Source organism: Vulpes lagopus, chromosome 4 (assembly GCF_018345385.1).
Source record: "Vulpes lagopus strain Blue_001 chromosome 4, ASM1834538v1, whole genome shotgun sequence".
In the NCBI taxonomy this organism is placed as follows: domain Eukaryota; kingdom Metazoa; phylum Chordata; class Mammalia; order Carnivora; family Canidae; genus Vulpes; species Vulpes lagopus.
Genome location: NC_054827.1, coordinates 132,945,872 through 132,967,316, shown reverse-complemented (window position 1 = coordinate 132,967,316; position 21,445 = coordinate 132,945,872). Strand labels below are relative to the sequence as shown.

Below are 21,445 nucleotides of genomic sequence, written 5' to 3'. Positions count from 1 at the left end.
GTAAGTTCTACCAACATTTTGAGCTGTAAAAATTGGAAAGGAAGAAAGATCTCACCTGATCCTCTTTTGCTCTGTCAGGTCACCCTCACTAACCAACATCGCTGATAATAATCGAAGAGTTGAATTGGCAGATTTAGACTGGTTGTTTTTCATACCCAACAGCCACCTTACCAGAAGTTTAATTGCCTGTACCTATAAAATATTAACATGCTAAAAAAAGAAAGGAACTTAAAATTCCAATTAGATGGAAGATTAATTTATGTCAAATAGATTAGTGAGGTTGCTTAATTGCTGGTAGACATGTTTTATTAAAAATGTCTGTGGGATAATGATAACAGTAAGAATATTTATTCTTTTAATCTATAATATGCACTTTTCCCAGAACTGTACATTAACTTATTTGATGTCCCAAGCAAGCTTACAAGGCAAGTGTTTTTATTTCCAATAGATAAGGCAACGAGACACATTTCTACGATGGATAATTTGCCTAAACTCTGGCTTGTGAACCCAGGCTTTTCACACATGCCCAAGATTTTCAAATTATTTGAAAATACATTGTTTAAAAGTAACTTTTTAAACTATACCTAGTATAGTGATTAAAATGAGCTATTTAGATAGATGTTAATTTTTTTATAAGTACTGCAAGAACTATCTTGAAGAAATCATTAAGTCTGATTCTATCTGACTATCCTGATTTAAAAACTAGAAGATTGCATAATTATTTGTGGTCATAATTACTTGGAAGTTTATACTCAAAAGAACGCTACCAATACACATGAAAGAACTAGCGAAAGGATCTAGGTGCTATTTACGATATTTATCATAAAAAGGAAAAAGGAATTGATGGAACACGACTAGGAAGCTACAAAGGGTGAAAAATATTATCAATGAAGATGGTAACAAATGAGTCTTGCTTCAATCCCAATATTACACTTTAAAAATTACCTTTACTGAAGTAATTTTGTATGTATCTAAAGTTACCAATTTGATGTCAAGCATCTGTTTTGCCAAGTTAATATTCCTATTTTTGTAGAGTTGTAGTGAGGTTAGATCTGAGATGCTTCTGAGCATCAACATTCCACAAATTTCTGTGTAAAACAGCCTCACTGAAATTTAGCAAGCAGGAAGTTCTACAGAAGATGCTGACATGTATCTATATGTAAACAACTCAATGAGGACTACAATTTCTTTGAGAAACATAACTTTTGATTTAAAAATAAGTACTTCATGCAACACAAAAGTTATCAAGGCCTATACAAATTTACCTTTGCTAGTACTTCGGGGGAAACCTCTTCATCTGGAGACCATAATTTTCCATTCTTCTCACCTGTTGACTATAGACAATTGAATATATTTAACTCTTAAAAACAAAAGCAATTTTAAGGTTTCCTTCATTAAGTTTTTCATGCCGAACAATGCAGTGCTCTAGGAAACCTAGCGGAAAGTCACCAGAACTTGAAAAAAGAACAAAGTTGGAGGACTTGATCTCCCTGATTTCAAAACTTACTACAAACTTATAGTAATTAAGACAAAATGGATGGTACTGACATATATGGCCATATAGACCAATGGAATGAAACAGAGAACCCAGAAAACCCTCACATATATGGCCAATTGATTTTTAACAAGGTTAAGACCAATTACTTCAACAAATGGTACTGGAAAAACTGGATATCCACAAGCCAAAAAAAAAAAAAAAAAAGATGAACTTCTAACACATAAAAATTAACTCAATATAGAGCCATAGATCAAAGATCTATTAATTTAAGAGCTAAAACTATTAAAATCCTAAGAAGATGATACAGGGGAAAATCTTCATGATCTTTGATTTGACAAATATCTGACAAGGGTTTAATACTCAAAATATACAAAAAATTCTGACAACTCAGCAACAATAAACAACCCAATTAAAAGCATGCAAAGGACTAAATGTCCAAAGAAGATACACAAATGCATAAAAGCACATGGGAAAACAAAAACAAAAACAACCTTCTACATTGTTAGTCATTAGGGAAAGAAACACAAACCCTAACCACAAGATACTACTTCACATCCACTAGAAAGGCCATTATCAAAAACACAGAAAAGAGTAAGTATTGGCAAAGACGTGAAGAAATTGGAAGACTTGTGCCTTGATAGTGGGAATGCAAAATGGTACAGTCACTGTGGAAGATAGTTTGGTGGTCCCTCAAAAAGTTTAACAAAGAATGACCAAGTGACTCAGCAATTCCATTCCTTAGTATATACCAAAAAGATCTGAAAACAAGGTCACAAATGTTCAGATCAGCATTATTTGCAAAAGTCAAAAGGTGGGAAGAAACCCAACTGTCCATCAACAGATGAATAAACAAAATGTAGGCTATACATACATCATTTTGCATAAAATGAACTTCTGATACATAATACAAATGAACTTTGAAGTCATGATGCTAAGTGAAATATGCCAGGCACAAAAGGACAAATATTGTATGATAAGAGGCATCTAGAAGAGGCAAATTCAAAGTCAGAAGTACAACAGACGTTACCAGAGGCTGTGGGAAGGAGACCATGGGGATTACTGGTTAATGAATACAGAGTCTCTGTCTGAGATTGAAATGTTTTGAGGAAAAAAAAAAAAAAAAAAGGTTCTGAGAAAATGGTGGTGACAGTTTCACAACAATGTGGGTACATATTTTAGGTGGTGGTTTGGGTCATTTTGGAGAGCTGTTTGGCTTTCCTGGGTATAGAGTAGGCGTACACGGTATTAAACTTGTTTTTTAAAAAACAAAACAAAACAAAAACACCAACCCAACAACAAATATAGGAATGCTGGTGTATTAGTGTAAGTGAACTGTACACTTTAAAATGGCAAAAATGCCAAAAGTTTATATTATATATAAAATTTTACCACACAAACAAAAAAGAGCCACCTTAAACTACAATCTAGGTATTTAAGAGGTGTCTTAAATTTCACGTTTGTTGCTATTCACATCTATCAACAGTGCAATGAACAGCGAAAATGTTAAGTGGGAAATGACACTTAAGCCATGCTCTTCCATTCTTGTCTATTACATCCAAATCGGGGAAGTTAAAGAGAATGGAATGCATTGGCAAATGTCTTTCTAAGTTTGGATATCGAAGGCTTCAAGACTATTGGATCATGTGGAAGGAACAGGTAAGCTGGACAAATTAGCACTGCATTGAATGTCATCCACTCCTTGACCAAGTAGGCCATAAACTTCATTACATCTATTTGGTAAAGCAGTGATTCTTAATCAGAAGTGTATTTCAGGAATCACTTGGGGAGCCTTTTCAAGCTATAAATTCCCAGGCTCCAACCCAGGGCTAATAAATTAGCATGCGCGCACATACACGTGCACATACCCACCAACCCACACACTTCAATAACTAAAATAGAATATGGGCCTCATGCCAAAAATGCAATGTCATTATATTTCAAAACATTAGTTAAAAATCCACTTATATTTTTAACAACATCTGATAAAATAAAATTCTAGCATTCCAGTAAATTGTCCTTCAAATGTTAGGATAATAGCATTTGACTTATATTTTTTACTTCATGACTCATCCATCTCATGTTCTCATTTTTATTTTCTTAAATGTTAAGTTCTTGTAATAGCTACATGAAGTTAGGATGTCATTTGGAAATTTAAATAAATAAATAAGGAATGAAAACATAATAATTGAAAAGGAAAATAAGAGAAGCAGAAATGTTTCTGTAATAAAGATATAAACAGTTTTAGCCTCATTATTCTAAATTTAATTAAATTATAAACTTACCCTGTCATTCATTAGCAGATCTTTCACAATAAAATTTGCTACTACAGATTTCATTGGGGAAGCAAATTGATCTGGTGCTAACATAGAAATGTGGCCCAATGATACTAACGGAGTAATAAGTTGTTCTGGTACATCAGCATTCAGACTCCTACTGAGTGGCTATAAAAATAAAATAGTCAAAATTACCAGTTTTGTCTTATAAAAATCTAGACATTCTATGGAAACAGTAAATGTTCCTGACATTCTTAAATTTATTGTGCTCAAACAAATCTGTTGTAATGATATGATCAAAAGTAACTTCAGCCATATTAGATGCTTGATTCTTAGTTCAACTACTGAAATTCAGGGAGATTGAAAGAATCCAGAAAGGGGGAAAAATAAAGAACATATCAAAGGCAGAAGTAAAAACAAGAACATTTCTGTATCATCAAATTAGCATTAAAAGCCTACATTAATAGGCTTGTTTTATTACTGGATTTCTTATCCTGTAGGGACATTTTAAATGACCACAGACCATAAATAAGCATTCACTGGGTCCTGTTGATACTATATCCAATTTATAATAACACATAAGAGTACTAATTGATCTTACTTACTCCTAGTACCTTTCTAGTAGTGGAATCAGGCCAAGGATTATACATAAGAAAAGACAAACAGGACTAATTTTCAGGTAGCGTTGTCAGGTACTTTAAACTGGGTAGTTCAAAGTTACCTACTTATACTTTCTGAGGTTATGTGGACCACTGAGCCAATAAAGCTAAAATTAAGTAAAATAGGGATCCCTGGGTGGCGCAGCGGTTTGGCGCCTGCCTTTGGCCCAGGGCGCGATCCTGGAGACCCGGGCTCGAATCCCACATCGGGCTCCCGGTGCATGGAGCCTGCTTCTCCCTCTGCCTGTGCCTCTGCCTCTCTCTCTCTCTCTGACTATCATAAATAAATTAAAAAAAAAAAAAAAAAAAAAAAAATTAAGTAAAATATTCTAACACAAACACACAAAATATTCTTCTATATGTAGTACTTGAACACATAATGTGATCTAGAGGCTGAGAATACAGTACTTAAAAAAAAAGAGAAAGAGAATCCCTACTCATAGAATTTATAGACTAGGGTGAGATTAAATAGCTTAAAAAAAAAAACTACCTTCTATCTTGGTCAAACCACACAGCATAAAAATAAAAATCAACACAAACACATCCTATATATTATATATACCTCAAAAATCTGTGCAAGCTGGACTTCTTTATTTGTGAATATGGCATGTATACAGTGAACAGCCTGTTTTGCTTGATGTGGAGTACCTCTCTTTGCTTTCTGATGTAAAATGGGAATTAAGGTTCTGTAAAAAATAATATCATAGTTAAAAAAAAAAACAAACCATATACCACAAGTAGTTCTTTTGGTTTCTCCTTCTTCCTTTCCCATAACTGTTTGGATGTATGCTAATAGAGAAGCCTCTCTTATTTTTTTTTTAAGTTTATTTATTTAAGTAATCTACACCCAAAGTGGAACTCAAATTCCTGACCCTGAGATTAAGACTCGCATGCTCCATCAGCTGAGCTAGCCAGGCACTCTGAGCAGACTCTTAAAAATTACTTCATCTACAGAAAGATTTAAAGCTCCTTATCTGTCCCCAACTATAATCCAAGAAACACAATGTCTCGAGAAAAGGCCTACTCCAGGAGACAATTTTTGTTTTAGAGACACCTCACGAACATGGAGAAATAAACAAGCCATCCTTAATTTATAGTCTAAAACTTGCCACGTGCTATTTTTATATTCACCTTCTAAGTACATACTCCTAATTTTCCGCTTTACTTCCACAATCCCATTCAGTTATTTTACAGCAGTCATGGAAAAAAGTAGTAAAAGGTCGAGTTTTATTAAAAAACTGAAATGATACCAGTAGAACACAGTATGCAAGGATACAGACATACATATATTGGTAGAGGAGTAATAAAAGCATTGAATGATTATTGAGAGCTTGTGCCAAGCACCATTTTAAGTGTTTTTACCTGGATTAATTCAATTAGTCCTCATAATCACCCAAAGAGGACTATTATATTAAACAGATAAGAAAACCAAAGCACAAAAATATTATTTATTTAAACTTAAGTTAATAGAGTTAGGATTTGGTGGAGTTGGGGTGTGAAGAGGTGTACTTCTGTTCCAAAATTCATGCACTTAACCTCCATATTGACATTGAAGATCAAAGTAAAACAATCTTTCCATAAGGCAATATGAATATACACATTAAAGTATTAAATGCTGATATGGGAAAACACTGTATGAAGAAAACAGCATGTGTGTATCAACTTATAAAAGAACAGGTATACACATCAAGCAGATAAAATACTCCTAAAAAATATTGAAGTGTTAATAGTGACTCTTTTTCTCCTTTACATTTCCTAAAGTTTAAGCTTTTTAAAATGAACATATATGTATTTTTTTTAATCAAGAGAAAATCTAAAGCAAGAAAATTTAAGAAAAGATACTTGTCATACATTTACTGTAGTGGTCCTATTTTCTAGATTATTAGGTCATTGGCATCAAATACAATGGTGACAAAGGGTCCTCTTATGAAAACAGGAGGCTAGACATTAAGAGCAATACCCCAGATCCTAGGTCATGCACCTCAACCAAAAAACTGGAACATATGTTGGTCAGTATAAATCTAATTTGACATTTATGAGTATTCCACATTTCTTTGTATGCAGGTTTAGAATGGTAAGGTAGGGATTTCCATACCCAACTAGTCTCCCTAACTGAGCACTGTTTAATTCTTTTTTTCCCCCCACAGATTCATTTATAAGTAACAGTTCTTATAAATAACACAAGTAACAAAGGAAGACATATTATTAATCAAATTGTTGTTAAACATATTATTAATTCTTAGCCTAATGAAATGATGACACATAACAACTTTAACCTTTTTCCTTGTTAGTCTAGTGTGCTATAATCCAAAGATGCCATCAAGATTGTTGAAGCCTGCACTGTCATGCTTCTCTGCTCTTAAATGATTCTCTCCTTCCTTTCTTCATTATTCTTAAGAACAAGAGGTTTTATTCCTCGTCTCCAAAGTTAACTATTCTATCTATTCCCATCTTACCACTGTTTCATTTGGGATGGAATTCCTTTAAGAATAAATCCTTTACCTTAAAAAAGGTTTCTCTACATTGAAAAACTCACCAGAAACTTTATCCTGCTATGCCAATTATTTTTTTCAATGTACAAATATAAAGATTATCATCTTTAGGCTATAAACTCTTTGAAAACAGGGACTGACTGTGGTAATTCTTTTATGTTAGCCAGTACAGTTCTGAGAATGAAGAGAATGTACAATAAATATTGACTTATTTTTCTCAAATTAAACTGTTAGCTCACAAATTTAATAAAAACTTTAGAAGTCAGGAGTCTTCTTGTCCTATTATTACCCTGTGAAGAAAAACTGGTTTGATTTGGATATATCCAGAACTATTTGCATATACCCTGAACATCTGATTCAACAGCTATCAGCAATGTGATTTTCCTCCAAAAGACATCTCCCACATCTTTTGTCTAAATATAAACTCTCAGCACAAGTTTGATCCTAAGGCAACCTCTTTAAGATGCCAAAGTAAAAGTATAAAAATGTATTTCATTCTTATGATGAAAGGGGAAAGGTAATCTTGAGGGAGAGATTAAAATTATAAAAGCACCACTGCAAACAACCAAGCAACTAATAAGATACACGATTAAAGCACACTACTTGATTATCCCATTCTTTGATGAGACATGAAGGTAGCAGCTATTGAATTTACATAAGCGGGAGGAAAAAAAAACGAACATTCATAGATAAGGAAGATGTTATTAACCACAAATTCTAAGTTCTGTGAAAACTCTTGATTATTAGTATTTAAAAATAATCCTGTTATAGACAAAATTTCAGTTTGTTCTTTTGCCTAATTTCTTCTTCTGTTTGTTCTTCTAATGGTAGAGGCGGAGCACAAAGCAGAGAAAAGATGAAACAAAGAATACAGAAAAGTAGCTTTTTTTTAAAAAAGTAAGCTCCAAGCCCAATATGGAACTTAAAAGTCATGACCTTGAGATCAAGAATTGCTCTACTGATTGAGTCACCCAGTTGCAACCAGAAAAGTAGCTTCTGAGTAAAAGTTCTCTTTCCTCTCTTCTATCTTCCTCCATGAAAGGGGAAAATGACTGTATGGCTCCCACTCTTAAAACACTTTTGTGTTTACCATGAGAAAAAATATACTCACGATCGTATCTGGGGTAGGTCTGTTTCTATTTTGTGGCCTGTATTTCTAAAAATTTGTATAGCAGCTTCTGCTACCTTGTCATCTTCCATTCTGAGGCACTGTAACAGGGACTCATATGTCTCTGCAGAGTGGAACGAGGTAGGATGTGTGAAAGACAGAACCTAGAGGAATAGATACAGCTTTAGAAGTATAGACAATGGTTTTAATCCATTAAAAGAAGAGAATTATTTTCTAATATGAATACAATTCAAAATATTGGGCTGTATATGCTAGCATACGGAATGAAGATTTTATTTCATAGCCTCCTTTGCAACTTATTACATTTAATGAGACATTAACAAAAATATTGTGAAGATTTTTTAAGAGAGCTGATTTATAGCCCTTGCCTTATTTTCTTCTTCACCTTATCTATTCTGATACTGGGAATACAGAAAATGTGGCTCCATTCTTATGGATTGTGGTATTGTGATGTGAACAAAATATTAACACCGAGTTTTATTTTGCTGGCAAAAAGATACTCCATAAGGGGTATTTTAAGTGGAATCCATCACAAAAAGTTCACTTGTTACACCTATAAACAAGCCATAATTGTGAACTTTTATCATGATTACAAACATAAATAATTATTCCCTTATTTATTCCTACATAAGTCCCAGTACTAAGACATTTACAGCAATTTAGACACAACATGTCTACAAAGTTTACTTTCCAAGAAGTGGAAAAAATTTAGTTAGCATAGTATCAGAAATAAGGGCTAAAAGTAGAGAGAGAAGTCGGGGGCAGGGGGTGCAGTATTTAGTCTTCATCAACTATTCAATTAGCATTTATTTACTGGGTTATAAAGTATAGAGATTGTCTCATTTGGTGAGGTTCTTGTCCATAATATTTAGAAAACATATTGACATGTTACTAATAAGTTGATAATATAATACCTTATAAAAGTTTTAATTACTTACAGAAAGAAAATGGAGAATCAAATCTGAAAACCTGAATCAACCCATTAAAGATGTTTCTTAAAGATGATTTCATTTCACTCTTAAAGACTACTTAAAAATATAATCTCATTATTAAAAATATACTTAAAATATTTCTCATTAAGCATCATATCAATTCTTCCCATAACATTATATTTAAGACCATTCCAATACAATCCCATCACTCTTTTCTATATCATGTCCACTGCATTGGTTAGTCTCTTCTCCTTCAGTTTACATATTGTAATCATCTAAATATTTCTTTGCCTTCAATTTCCTCTCCTCTTTACTCTGTCAAGTGCTGTTATCATAATAAAAGCCCGAATGAGGGGATCCCTGGGTGGCGCAGCGGTTTGGCGCCTGCCTTTGGCCCAGGGCGCGATCCTGGAGACCTGGGATCGAATCCCACATCGGGCTCCCGGTGCATGGAGCCTGCTTCTCCCTCTGCCTGTGTCTCTGCCTCTCTCTCTCTGTGACTATCATAAATAAATAAAAATTTAAAAAAAAATAAAATAAAATAAAAGCCCGAATGAAAGACCCTGATAATACCTTTCTGCTCCAATAGCATTCCACAATCTAATACAAACCTTGTCTCCAATTACTCCCCAAAGCAATCTTTTTCTCTAGTCAGGCTAGATTCCCAACAATTCCTAATATATGCCAAGAATGATTTTCTTTGATGATACAGCACTTCCCTTAGACTAAACCATATCTTGTCCACAAAGTCTTGTCTGACCCAGTCTTACTAATTGCTCTATTCTCTGAATTCCTTGGCATAAGAATATAAATATGATTAGCAATTGTTTAAAAATTCTCTGATCAGACAGATGCTGTCATAAAATTTCTGTGAGTGATCCTACTACTCCAGATGAAAGGTAAGACTAGATCCTTTAAAACATACTGTTACAAGCACATGTTGTTAAAATACAGGCATGCAAATGATGAATGAAACAGCAAACCCCCCAAACATTATTATTTTAAAATGTGAAACAATTACATTATTGTAATATAAAAAAATACATTTTTATAAAATATTATTTCTGCCACAAATGTTTAATCTTTCAAATAGTTCCCAATGAAATTAAGTCCTACTCTTGCATATCCTTTTTTTTTCTTGCATATCCTCAAGGGAGTTCAAATTAAAACTGTGGAAATGCATGGAGACAAAATTATCTCAAAAGTACCTTAAGAAGTTCAAGTCCCGAACGAATAGCTGTATCTGGACTTACACCCTCCTCTTCATCATCTGCTGTCCCTTCTATTGATTTATTCATCAGTTTTACCAGTGCACTATAAAAACAAGAAAATCTAAATTAGAAACCATACTAGATTAGTAACTATATCCTAATTGCATCATGGCAGGATACATATAGCATCTAAACATCAGACACAAATATGTTCCTGGAGAAAAAAGTTATTTTGTGACTTTTCAACTTTTTCCCTATTTGACAGCTGAGCTTACTTTCAGTTTATCTCCCCAGAACTCTGCCCAAACTCCATTTGTAACTCTACTGAAAACCAACAAAATTGAAATGAAACAACACATACTGGAAATAGAATTTAATATTGATTTCTATATATAAAGAAATCATTTACAATCTTAGGAAAAACAATAAATAGATGGAAGTTGTTAAATTGACAAATAAGTCACTAAAAGAAAAAAGCAAATAATTAACAAAAATCATAGACAAAGACATTTAAATTAATCTCTGGTAATCAACTTACTGAATCAGTAATTCCATTACTAGAAATTTATAACAAGAAGCAGTTCATCAAAGGCATCATGTTATATTCATAAATAGATTAATCAGTTAAAAACCATTTAATTACAAAAATATAGATTCTAAAGGGCACATGAACCCTGATGTTTATAGCAGTATTATCAACAATAGTCTAATTATGGAGAGAGCCCAAATGTCCGTTGAATGATGAATGGATAAAGAAGTGATACATATATATGTTCCATAATATACATATACTTAGTCACCAAATAAATAAATAACATCTTGGCATTTGTAACAATGTGGATGGAGCTAGAGGTTAATTATTATTACCTTTATTAGGCTAATAAGTCAGTCATACCATATGACTTCACTCACATGTGGAATTTAAGAAACAAAAGATGAACATATGGGAAGGTGAAAAAGGAAAGAAAAAGAGAAGGAAACATACAGTAAGACATTTAACAATAAAAACAAACTAGGGTTGATGAGGGAGGTGGGTGTGTTGGGTGTTGAGGGCACTTATCATGATGAGCACTGGGTGTTGTATATAAGTGATGAAACACTAAATTCTACTCCTGGAACCGATACTAACCAATGTTAACTAGAATTTAAATAAAAATTTTAAAAAACATTTAATTGTCCAACATTATAGAATTACTTCTTCAAGTACACCTAAACACCACAAAGTAGAGTATTACCTGGTCAATAAAAATCAGGCTATGTTGCAATATGGTACTATAAGTATAAACAGATGTGATTTTTGGTTTTGAGACTGCTTCCTTATCAATGAACTGAGAAATAATACTACCTTATTTTGAGGACACTGATTTTTTACAGCAAATGGCCTAATACATAGCAAATACTTAACAAATGGAAGCTAATCATAAAAGCTTTAGGTTAAAACTTTTTCTTTGGAAAAATATGCTTATTTTAGTCAAGTTATTAAAAAATGTAAGTATAGGGCTGCCCGGGTGGCTCAGCAGTTTAGCACCGCCTTCGGCCCAGGGCTTGATCCTGGAAACCCAGGATCGAGTCCCATGTCGGGCTCTCTGCATGGAGCCTGCTTCTCCCTCTGCCTGTGTCTCTGCCTCTCTCTCTCTCTCTCTCTCTCGTCTCTCATGAAAAAATAAAATTAAAAAAAAAAAAAGTAAGTATAAAACATAAGATACACATATATCTATATAATTTAAAGCAATTTTAGTACTTTTCTTTCCTTTTTAACATCATAAGAATAATTTCAAAATCTTAGTATCTTTAATTGATAAAACTTTATTTTTTTGGAAAACAAATTAGGGATATGTATATAAACATTAGCCTGAAATAAAACTTATCATATAATTCACCTATTTAAAATGTGTAATTCAATGGTTTTTAGTGTTTATTCACAGAGTTGTATTACCACAATCTAAATGAATTCTCCCGTCCTTTTCCAATGAGTCACTGCTATTCACTTGCACTTTCTCCAGCCCCAGTCATCTACTAATCTACCTTCTGCTGCTATACATTTGCCTACTCTGAATATTTCATATAAAAATAAAATCATACAATATATGGTTTTTATAAGTGACTCCTTTCACTTAGAGAACTGTTCTTAAGGTTCACCCACATTGTCTTATGTATCAGTATTTCATTTACTTTAATCCTGAATAATCTTCCAGTATATGAATGTAAGACAACTTATCCATTCATCAGTTGAAAAGACATTGGGTTGTTCCCACTTTTTTGGCTATTAGAATTAATGTTGCTATAAACATTCATGTACAGGTATGGACATATATTTTCATTTCTCTTGGGCATATATTTAGGAGTGGAATTGCTAGGTCATATGGTAACTCTGTTTTAACTTTTTGAGGAACTGCTAAACTGTTTTCCAAAGCAGCTCCATCGTTATAACATTCCCAGCAGCAATATACGAACATAACAATTTTTCCACATCTTCTCCAAATTATCTTTTTGTTATAGCCATACTAGTGGGTATAAAGCGGTGTTTCATTGTGTACACATGCACGCGCACACACACACACTCCCATCTCTGCACAAAAAATTGCCTTATGTCAACCAATCCCCTTTTTCTATGCTGGCAATCATTGATTTGGTTTCTGTCGCTGTAATTTTACCATTTCTAGAATTTCATACATTGTGTGTCTGACATCTTTTATGTGACATAATTCTTTTGAGAGTCCTCCATGTTGTTGAGGAGAATCAGTAGTTTGTTCCTTTCTACTGCTGAGAAGTATTATATTGTATGGTTATATCACAGTCGTTTATCCAATTACCAATAGATAGACATTAGGATACTTCTCATTTAAAGATATAAAGTGCTATAAGCAATTAATGATATATCTTTATGGCAATTTATATTTTCTTTCCTTATAGGCAATATCTAGTATTGGGATTCCTGAATTGTATGGTAATATTATATGTCCACTTAACATTACAATAAACCGTCTCCTACTTCACTGCCACTTGGTTCAGTCTACACCCTCATCAACACTTGGTACAGATAGGGTCTTTAATTTTACCATTCAAATGGTTGTGCAGTTGTATTTCTCATTGCAATCTGACTTTATATTTCCCTAATGAGTAATAATGTGTATTATCGTTTCCTGTGCTACTTTCTTACTTGTATACTTACTTGAAGTCTGTTCAAATTTTCTGTCCATTACTAAACTGTACTGTTTGTTTTACTGAATAGTAAGAATACTTTTTATATTCTCGCTATAAACTTTTCAGATATATGCTTTGCAAGTAGGTTCCTAGTCTTTAGCTTGACTTTTCTTTCTCATAATAGCATCTTGCAAAAAGGAAACAGTATTTAACTTTCATTCATTATGCTTTTTATGTTCCATTTAAGATATCTTGCTCACCTCATTATTTTGTTCTAGAAGTTTTACTTCTGATATTATATATTTTTTAAAAAGTTATTTTCAACTTGAAAAAAATATTTTGATTTAAGCTATCAGGAGGAAATCCTATAAAAATATGAGTTTAACAAGATTATAAATTTTTTAAGATCATACATGTTTGAAAAATTTATAAATGTATCTGATTATTGGTAAGAGGTAGTAGTCCGTTATTGACCACCTATGACGTGCTAAGTCTTAGTGTCTGTCCTAAAAATACAGTGCAAAACAAGACAGGCATAATCTGTTTTCATTATACTGTGGGTGGATCACCATTATAAGTCAAGAGAAAGACCCAAGTCTTGAAGCCAGGATTATAGTCCTTGCTCTTATAAAAGTACTTACATTTCTAAATTAGAGAAATAATACATACTCCATATACTTCACCAATTCACGTACATGTTCGAACTGCTTGACAAGTCTTCTATGTGTCTCTTTCTCTTCTTATGCTGTATAACAAACTGACACAAATCTTCACCATTCTTCCTCAGGTCTAAATCTTTCCACTGAACAGACTACTTTATTTTTAACCTAACTGAGAATAATGAAGGCCTTGAGTGAAAACTAATTTTCTATACCCTGCCTTCTAACTTCTTCTAATTTGTATCTATTATTTTTTCATGTCACAGGGGAGGATTTCCTTCTTCCTTTCCTCCTCTATAAGGATGTTTCACTATCATAATTCTATCCGCTCCCATCTTCAACCTCTCTTCTTTTCCATCAGTACCTCTCAAAGGTATTTCATTTTTAAAAAATATTTATTTATTTATTTATTCATGAGAGACACAGACTGAGAGAGAGAGGCAGAGACACAGGCAGAGGGAGAAGCAGGCTCCTCGCAGAGAGCCTGATGCAGAACTCAATCCCGGATCCCAGGATCATGACCTGAGCTGAAGACAGGTGCCCAACTACTGAGCCACCCAGTCGACCCTCAAAGGTATTTCAATATTTAAAATTCCTTCATTAAAAACAACAAAAGAGCCTTTTTCAAGTTTACTCCCTTCCAATTTAATTTTTCTCCTTTACTTATTTTTATTTTTTTAAGATTTTATTTACTCATGAAACACACAGAGAGAGAGAGGCAGAGGCAGAGGGAGAAGCAGGCTCTAAGCAGGGAACCCGATGTGGGACTCGATCCCAGACCTCCAGGATCATGCCCTGGGCTGAAGGTGGTGCTAAACCACTGAGCCACTGGGGCTGTCCCTCCCCTTTAAAGATTTTATTTATTTATTCATAAGAGACACACAGAGAGAGGCAGAGACATAGGCAGAGGGAGAAGTAGGCTTCCTGCAGGGAGCCCAATGCAAGACTCGATCCCAGGACCCCAGGATCACACCCTGAGCCAAAGGCAGATACTTGACTGCTGAGTGACCCAGGCATCCCTCTTCTTTACTTTTTATAGCTAATCTGTCCACAATGGCTGTCCCACATCCAATTTATTTCCTAAAGCAGAGTTTACATTAGAAGTGTGACAGGGTATTTATCCCTTTGATTTTCTCATAACTAAAGGTGGCTGAGTGAGAACCTAGTGGGAACCTGTTGAGCTAAACCAGTCACTTCTGGGCATCAGCAATTTTCTCTGCTCAAATATTATCATTTTCTTTGTGTATCATGGTATTGTGTTGTGAAGAACTATGTTAAGCTCTTCTTAATCGTTTGTCATCTGGGTTTGCTCTTGCTACCCCCAAACTATTCTGGCCACTGTGATGTTTTTCCTTTTTCTAAATCCAATGGGTGCTTTTAGTATCTATTTTACTTCTGGGGAACATATGACCCCTCCATCTTTTAGTCCGTCTGACCTGTTCTCACTCTTTCCTGATTTTCCTTCCACTTTTGACCATGCCTCCTTAAAAAAAATCTTCTTAATTGAAGAACTGTCATGGTAATATATTGGTTACAGGTATAGAGCACAGTGATTTGGTATTTATAAACATTATTAAATAGTCACCACAATAAGTGTAGTTACCATCTGTCACCATTACCACATTGTTAAAATTTTTAAAGATTCAATGAATTCTTTATCTTCTCCTAGCCTCTTAATTTTCCTTAGGGTTCAGTCCTCGCCTTTTTCTTTTTAAATTTTACTCTCTTCCTGAGGTTTCAACCATTATTACAATCACTACTTCCTTTTCAACCACTATCTAAAGACAACTAACTGGAGCGTGCATATGTGTATCTGTATCTGTATAAACACAAGGCTGGAGAAAATATACTAAAGAAAAATTGGTTATATTTAGGATGATTTTCTACTACCCTCATTCCTTTATTCCAAAATCCTTCATTATGGTGAAAGTACATGCAATTTTCTAACTACTTTTTGATTCCTTCTGCCTTTGTCTATTTTTTCTTTCTGGAATAGATCCTAATGTTCATTTGGTAATTACTATGTGTAAGGCATTGTGCTAAGTGTTTTATATATCCATGTCATTTAAGCCTCTCAACAATTCCAGTTGTTATTGTATTGTAATATACTATTTTTATTTTAAAGGTAAGGAAATTAAAGTTCAGAGTAGCATAAAAAATCTACAGGGCTAGTGGCCTGGGTTGCTTCTTCCTCTGCAATATTCATCTGGCTACCCTACATAATTCCTACTGATCTTTCACTACCCATTTTATGTGTGATCTATTTCAGAGCCTTCCCTAACAACAAATCTATCCCACACAATTTGGGTTATGTAACTATCCTTCTCCAGTTACCCAATGTATTTTATAAACTGCTCCATTAAACATACATTAAATGAGTAAATAAACCCTCTATTTGCAAATTAACAGTCCATGAAGATTTGGTTACACAGAAAGAATATTATATGACATATATATTTGTCATTAAAATAAATTGGAATTTTGCATAAAATTAGTCTCTCAGAAATTCTAACCATAAGTTGATTTTTCTAAGCTAAACATTCATGATGTTACTGAAAAAAAAATGAATTTTTGGTCTTTTAACACTGGAGATCAACCATTAGCGTATTATAATTTACTAATAAAATCCCGTAAAGCCTCATGGAAACAAACAGCAAATGCACTATATGTCTCTTTCAAAGTCAATATGCAAAAGCAAGAGTACTAGTACATGTACTTTATCCTTGGTTTATCCTATTAAAATCAAATGGCATAGGGACACCTGGGTGGCTCAGCAGTTGAGCACCTGCCTTCAGCCCAGGGTGTGATCCCGGAGTCCTGGGATCGAGTCCCACATGATTCATGAGAGACAAAGAGAGAGACAGGCAGAGGGAAAAGCAGGCTCCATGCTGGGAGCCCAATGTGGGACTCAATCCCAGGACTCTGGGATCATGCTTTGAGTTGAAGGCAAACACTCAACTGCTGAGCCACTGAGGGGTCCTGATAAAAAAAAATCTTAAAAAAAAAAAAAAATCAAATGGCATTGAGCAAAGAACACTGATATTAAAAATAAATCTACTGGTGGGAGTGTAAATAGTATAGCCACTGTGGGAAACAGGATGGAGGTTCCTCAAAAAATTAAAAATAGAAATACCATATGATCTGATAATTCCACTACTGGTTATTTACCCAAAGAAAAAAAAATACTAATTTGAAAATATATATGCACCCCTAGGTTTACTGCAGCATTATTTATAACAGTCAAGACACAAAAGCAACCTAAGTGTCCACTGATAGATAAATGGATAAAGAAGATGTGGGGTGTACACACACACACACACACACAGAGGAATATTATGCAGCCATAAAAAGGGATGAGGTCTTGTCATTTGCAACACAGGTCGACCTAGAGGGTATTATGCTAAGTGAAATAAGTCAGACTGAGAAAGACAAACACCATATGACACTTACATGTAGAATCTAACAAAACAAAACAAATGAATAAACAAGCAGAATCAGACCTATAAATACAGAGAATTGATGGGTGCCAGAGGGAGGAAGGATGTAGAGATAGGCAAATGGGTAGATATAGAAGAGTGGGAGATATAGGCTTCTAATTATGGAATAAGTTACAGGAATAAGAGGTACAGCATAGGGAATATAGTTAATGATATTGTAATATCATTGTATGGTGACACATGGGAGCTATATTTGTGATGCACTACAGCATATGGTGATGTTGAATCACTATGCTGTACAACTGAACTAATGTAACATTGTGTATGAAGTATATACCCCAAATCAATCAATCAATCTATGGTTTTTGCCCAGCTATGAACAAACCACTTACTCTCTGAAAACCTTAGTTTTCTTATTTGCAAATAAGGAAATTAAATAAAAAGGAACTCTTAGTCAAAAAAGAAAAAAAGCAGACTAACGTTATTAGCTGAATTGTGTACCCCCAAATTCATTTGGTGAAGTTTAACCTCCAGTATCTGATGTGATTGTACTTGAAACCAGGGCCTTAAGATAATTAAGGTAAAATGAGGTGAAATGTGTGGGGCATTATCCATTATGACTATTGTCCTTATATGAAGGAAGATTAGGGCACAATGTGAGACCTTGTGAGTAGACAGCAAGAAGGAGGCTATCTGCAAGTCAAGGAAAGAGGCTTCAGAAGAAATCAAACTTGCTTACACCTCTATCTTGGACTTCAAGCCTCCAAAACTGTCAGAAAATTAATTTCTGTTGTTTAAGTCACTCAGTCTGTGGTATTTTATTATGGTAGCCCTAGAAAACCAACAGAGTTGGCATTTCAATACAACCACGCAGTAATTCACATATGGTGAAATAAGTAATAGCTAGAATCAGCTCTCCTAACCCAAGGCTGTTTAAAAAGAGAACCAATTAAAAAAAAAAATCAAGACAAAAAACCCCCCAAAGATAGAGAACTAGTAAATGCTATGCAGCAACCCACCATGAAAAGGAAGACATATAGCTTATCAAAAAAATGATTAGTGCAAGGGAAAAGTATTCACAGATGTTTACAATAGAAAATCATAAAAAACAACTAAAATGTATGAAATTACAGAAAATACTTAATAAAAAATAGCTGTCAATATCTATTATGCCAGGTTGCTTAGTTTTTATATTATCTCTAATTCTCACAACCATCTAACAGGGAGATGTTACACACATATTGAAGTTAAAAATAAAATGAGAAACTCAGATAAATTACTGGGCTTCTTCCAAAGCCACAAAACTGGTATGCAGTAGACACATGTTATGAAACCAGATTAGTCTAATGGCAACTTGTGCTCTTTTCAAAGTACTATTCTGTTTTCACATATCTCAAGTGAACAGTGATATAATACATAGTAAAAGAATGTCATGTGGCCATCAAAATAGTTAAGAAAATTCAAAGTCTGATCGATAGTCTATAGATATAATTCTGCTTTCTCCATTCTTAATGTTCTAGGTTTTAATGAGCACATATAGGCTAAAGATAAAACACAAGGACCTTTAAAAAATAAAAAGCAGTGAAGTAAGCCAAAAACTAGAAAACAAGCAGGCCCTTCATTCAAGTTGAATGATACGTGCTTCTGCCATTAAAAAAGTATACAGGAAACCTTTTTAGGTTTTCTTAGGGACCCAGAATTTAAACTTACAATACTGTGGTTAAAGATTATATTCCATTTTTGAGTGAATTTATTTCCTAGCTTACCTTATGGCTTCTGAATCAATGTGCACAGGTGCAATTCTTTCCAACAGAAATTTGACCATCTCTAGAAAAGGATTTGTTGGCTGCTTAGGATTTGCAAGTTTTCGAGCTATTTCTCTCTATAGAAAGGAAAGATTTTACCATAAGTAAAATTTACTTTCATATTTCTCAAAATAAAAATGATTATATGTATCAAAAGCACTTAACGATTCAAAACCAAAAGAATCTGCTTTAGACCTGACCAAATCTCTGCTCTAAACCCTGACTAAAATTATTATTATTATTATTATTTTTTAATTTATGGTAGGCACACAGTGAGAGAGAGAGAGAGAGAGGCAGAGACACAGGCAGAGGGAGAAGCAGGCTCCATGCACCGGGAGCCCGACGTGGGATTCGATCCCGGGTCTCCAGGATCGCGCCCCGGGCCAAAGGCAGGTGCCAAACCACTGCGCCACCCAGGGATCCCCCTGACTAAAATTATATACTCATGGGATACTCACTGCAAAATATGGACTATGAGGAACAGAAATGGGATGACATGGTATGGTTTTGTTTTGTTGTTTTTTTTTTTAAAGATTTTATTTACTTATGATAGACAGAGAGAGGCAGAGACACAGGCAGAGGGAGAGGCAGGCTCCATGCCGGGAGCCCGATGTGGGACTCGATCCCAGGACTCCAGGATCGCACCCTGGGCCAAAGGCAGGCACTAAACCGCTGAGCCACCCAGGGATCCCCCAACATGGTATGATTTATGCCTCCTGTCTCGTATTTCTTCCATGAAGTTATTGCTTAGTAAATAATCTTTTTCAACTGCTCTACTTTCAAAAAGTTAACAATTTATACTTTCATGGGTATGTCATATTAGTTTATTTCATAATAATTAGTTTATTTCATAATATTGTATTTTATTTCAGTTAATAATTTTTTCTTAAAGAGGGGAAGATTCATTCATTGTGTATTTATAAAGTGTTTTTAGGAAGAGCATATTTGATTTCAAAGATGATGACATATCAAATAGCTCCTACAAAGAAAACACATTATTGATGGAATTTCTAAAGAATATATTAGTATTTAATGACTAAGAGCCTGATTTTACCAAAGACAAGGTTAAATTTACAAAATGCTGGGTTATTGGGAAAAGAAGTTTAATAATGAGCCTTTTAATTGAATATCTCTGATGAGTAAATGTAAATTTTGGCTGAGAAGATAATACATATTAAAAACGCTTTCCAAACTATAAAGCAATTAATAGTCACTTTATATATTTTTTTCATAAAAAAAGAAGAAAAATTAGTGATATACATTCAGAGTGACAAGGGAGAAAAAAATTTCTACTGTAGTTTCAGTGACATCTTGACACAAATTAATTATAAAGACAATATTAGATACCATCCATATTTAAGCAGTGTCTCAGGAAAACATTAATCATTACAAGATGCCAGATATATTTTGCAAGCTGTAATTAGCAAAATTTTAGAAAATAAAAATATTTTAGTCGTGCTCAGTCCTTATTACATACTTTGCTTTAACTCATAGGTAAACATTTTAAATCTGAATTTAAGTATGTTACTATCTTTTGAAATCAAACTTATTTTCTGCAGGTCTCTCCCAAAGAGGATTTTTTTTTTTTTATCCGTAGTATAAAATTTAACCTAAGATGAAGTCAGTGATCATTTAATACGAAATCTACTGGAAAATTGCTAGACAAAGTATACAGTCAGTTCTTTGGAATACATTACTAAAAAAGGAAAAACTAGGAGAGACAGTTAATGGTAGAAAAAATAAAGGGAATATTAAAGGAAAAAAGAATAATTCACGATTATCTAAATCCAGTAAAAACACTATATAAAATATACCTATGTATAAACAATAACACTAGACACAATTAACTTCTATTTTATTTTACTTTTAAGTAGGCTCCATGCTCAGTGCATTGTGAGGCCTGAATTCACGACCCTGAGATTATTAAGACCTGAGCTGATGCTTACCTGACTGAACTACCCAAGTGCTCAACATAATCAACTTTTAAGACCTGATATTTAAAAAAAAAAAGACTTGATGTTTTTGTATTCCAATATAACCTTACATTTAAGTAATTCCTCATAAAAATATTTTATGTATGTAATATTTAGGTACTGTCTCATAACAATTATATGTGATAATCTTAAGTGATACTGTGGGTAATCAGCAAGCCAAATTAGTGGCAACAAAAGCCAACTAATTAGTTTGAACCAACAAATAGTTTCCT

The 21,445-nt window shown here is 33.8% G+C and overlaps 1 protein-coding gene across 3 annotated transcripts in view; it reads right to left on the bottom strand.

The window, feature by feature from the left end:
* PDS5A (PDS5 cohesin associated factor A) overlaps positions 1-21,445 on the bottom strand; it is a 154,250-nt gene that overhangs the window by 40,143 nt on the left and 92,662 nt on the right. For all 3 annotated transcript variants that reach the window (XM_041751997.1, XM_041751998.1, XM_041751999.1), the window contains 7 exons: positions 19,201-19,316; positions 10,192-10,297; positions 8,034-8,194; positions 4,993-5,116; positions 3,781-3,939; positions 1,266-1,334; positions 56-192 (listed from right to left, as the gene is read on the bottom strand). In XM_041751997.1, the coding sequence (XP_041607931.1) occupies positions 56-192; positions 1,266-1,334; positions 3,781-3,939; positions 4,993-5,116; positions 8,034-8,194; positions 10,192-10,297; positions 19,201-19,316 (872 nt within the window). The remainder of the gene's footprint in view (positions 1-55; positions 193-1,265; positions 1,335-3,780; positions 3,940-4,992; positions 5,117-8,033; positions 8,195-10,191; positions 10,298-19,200; positions 19,317-21,445) is intronic.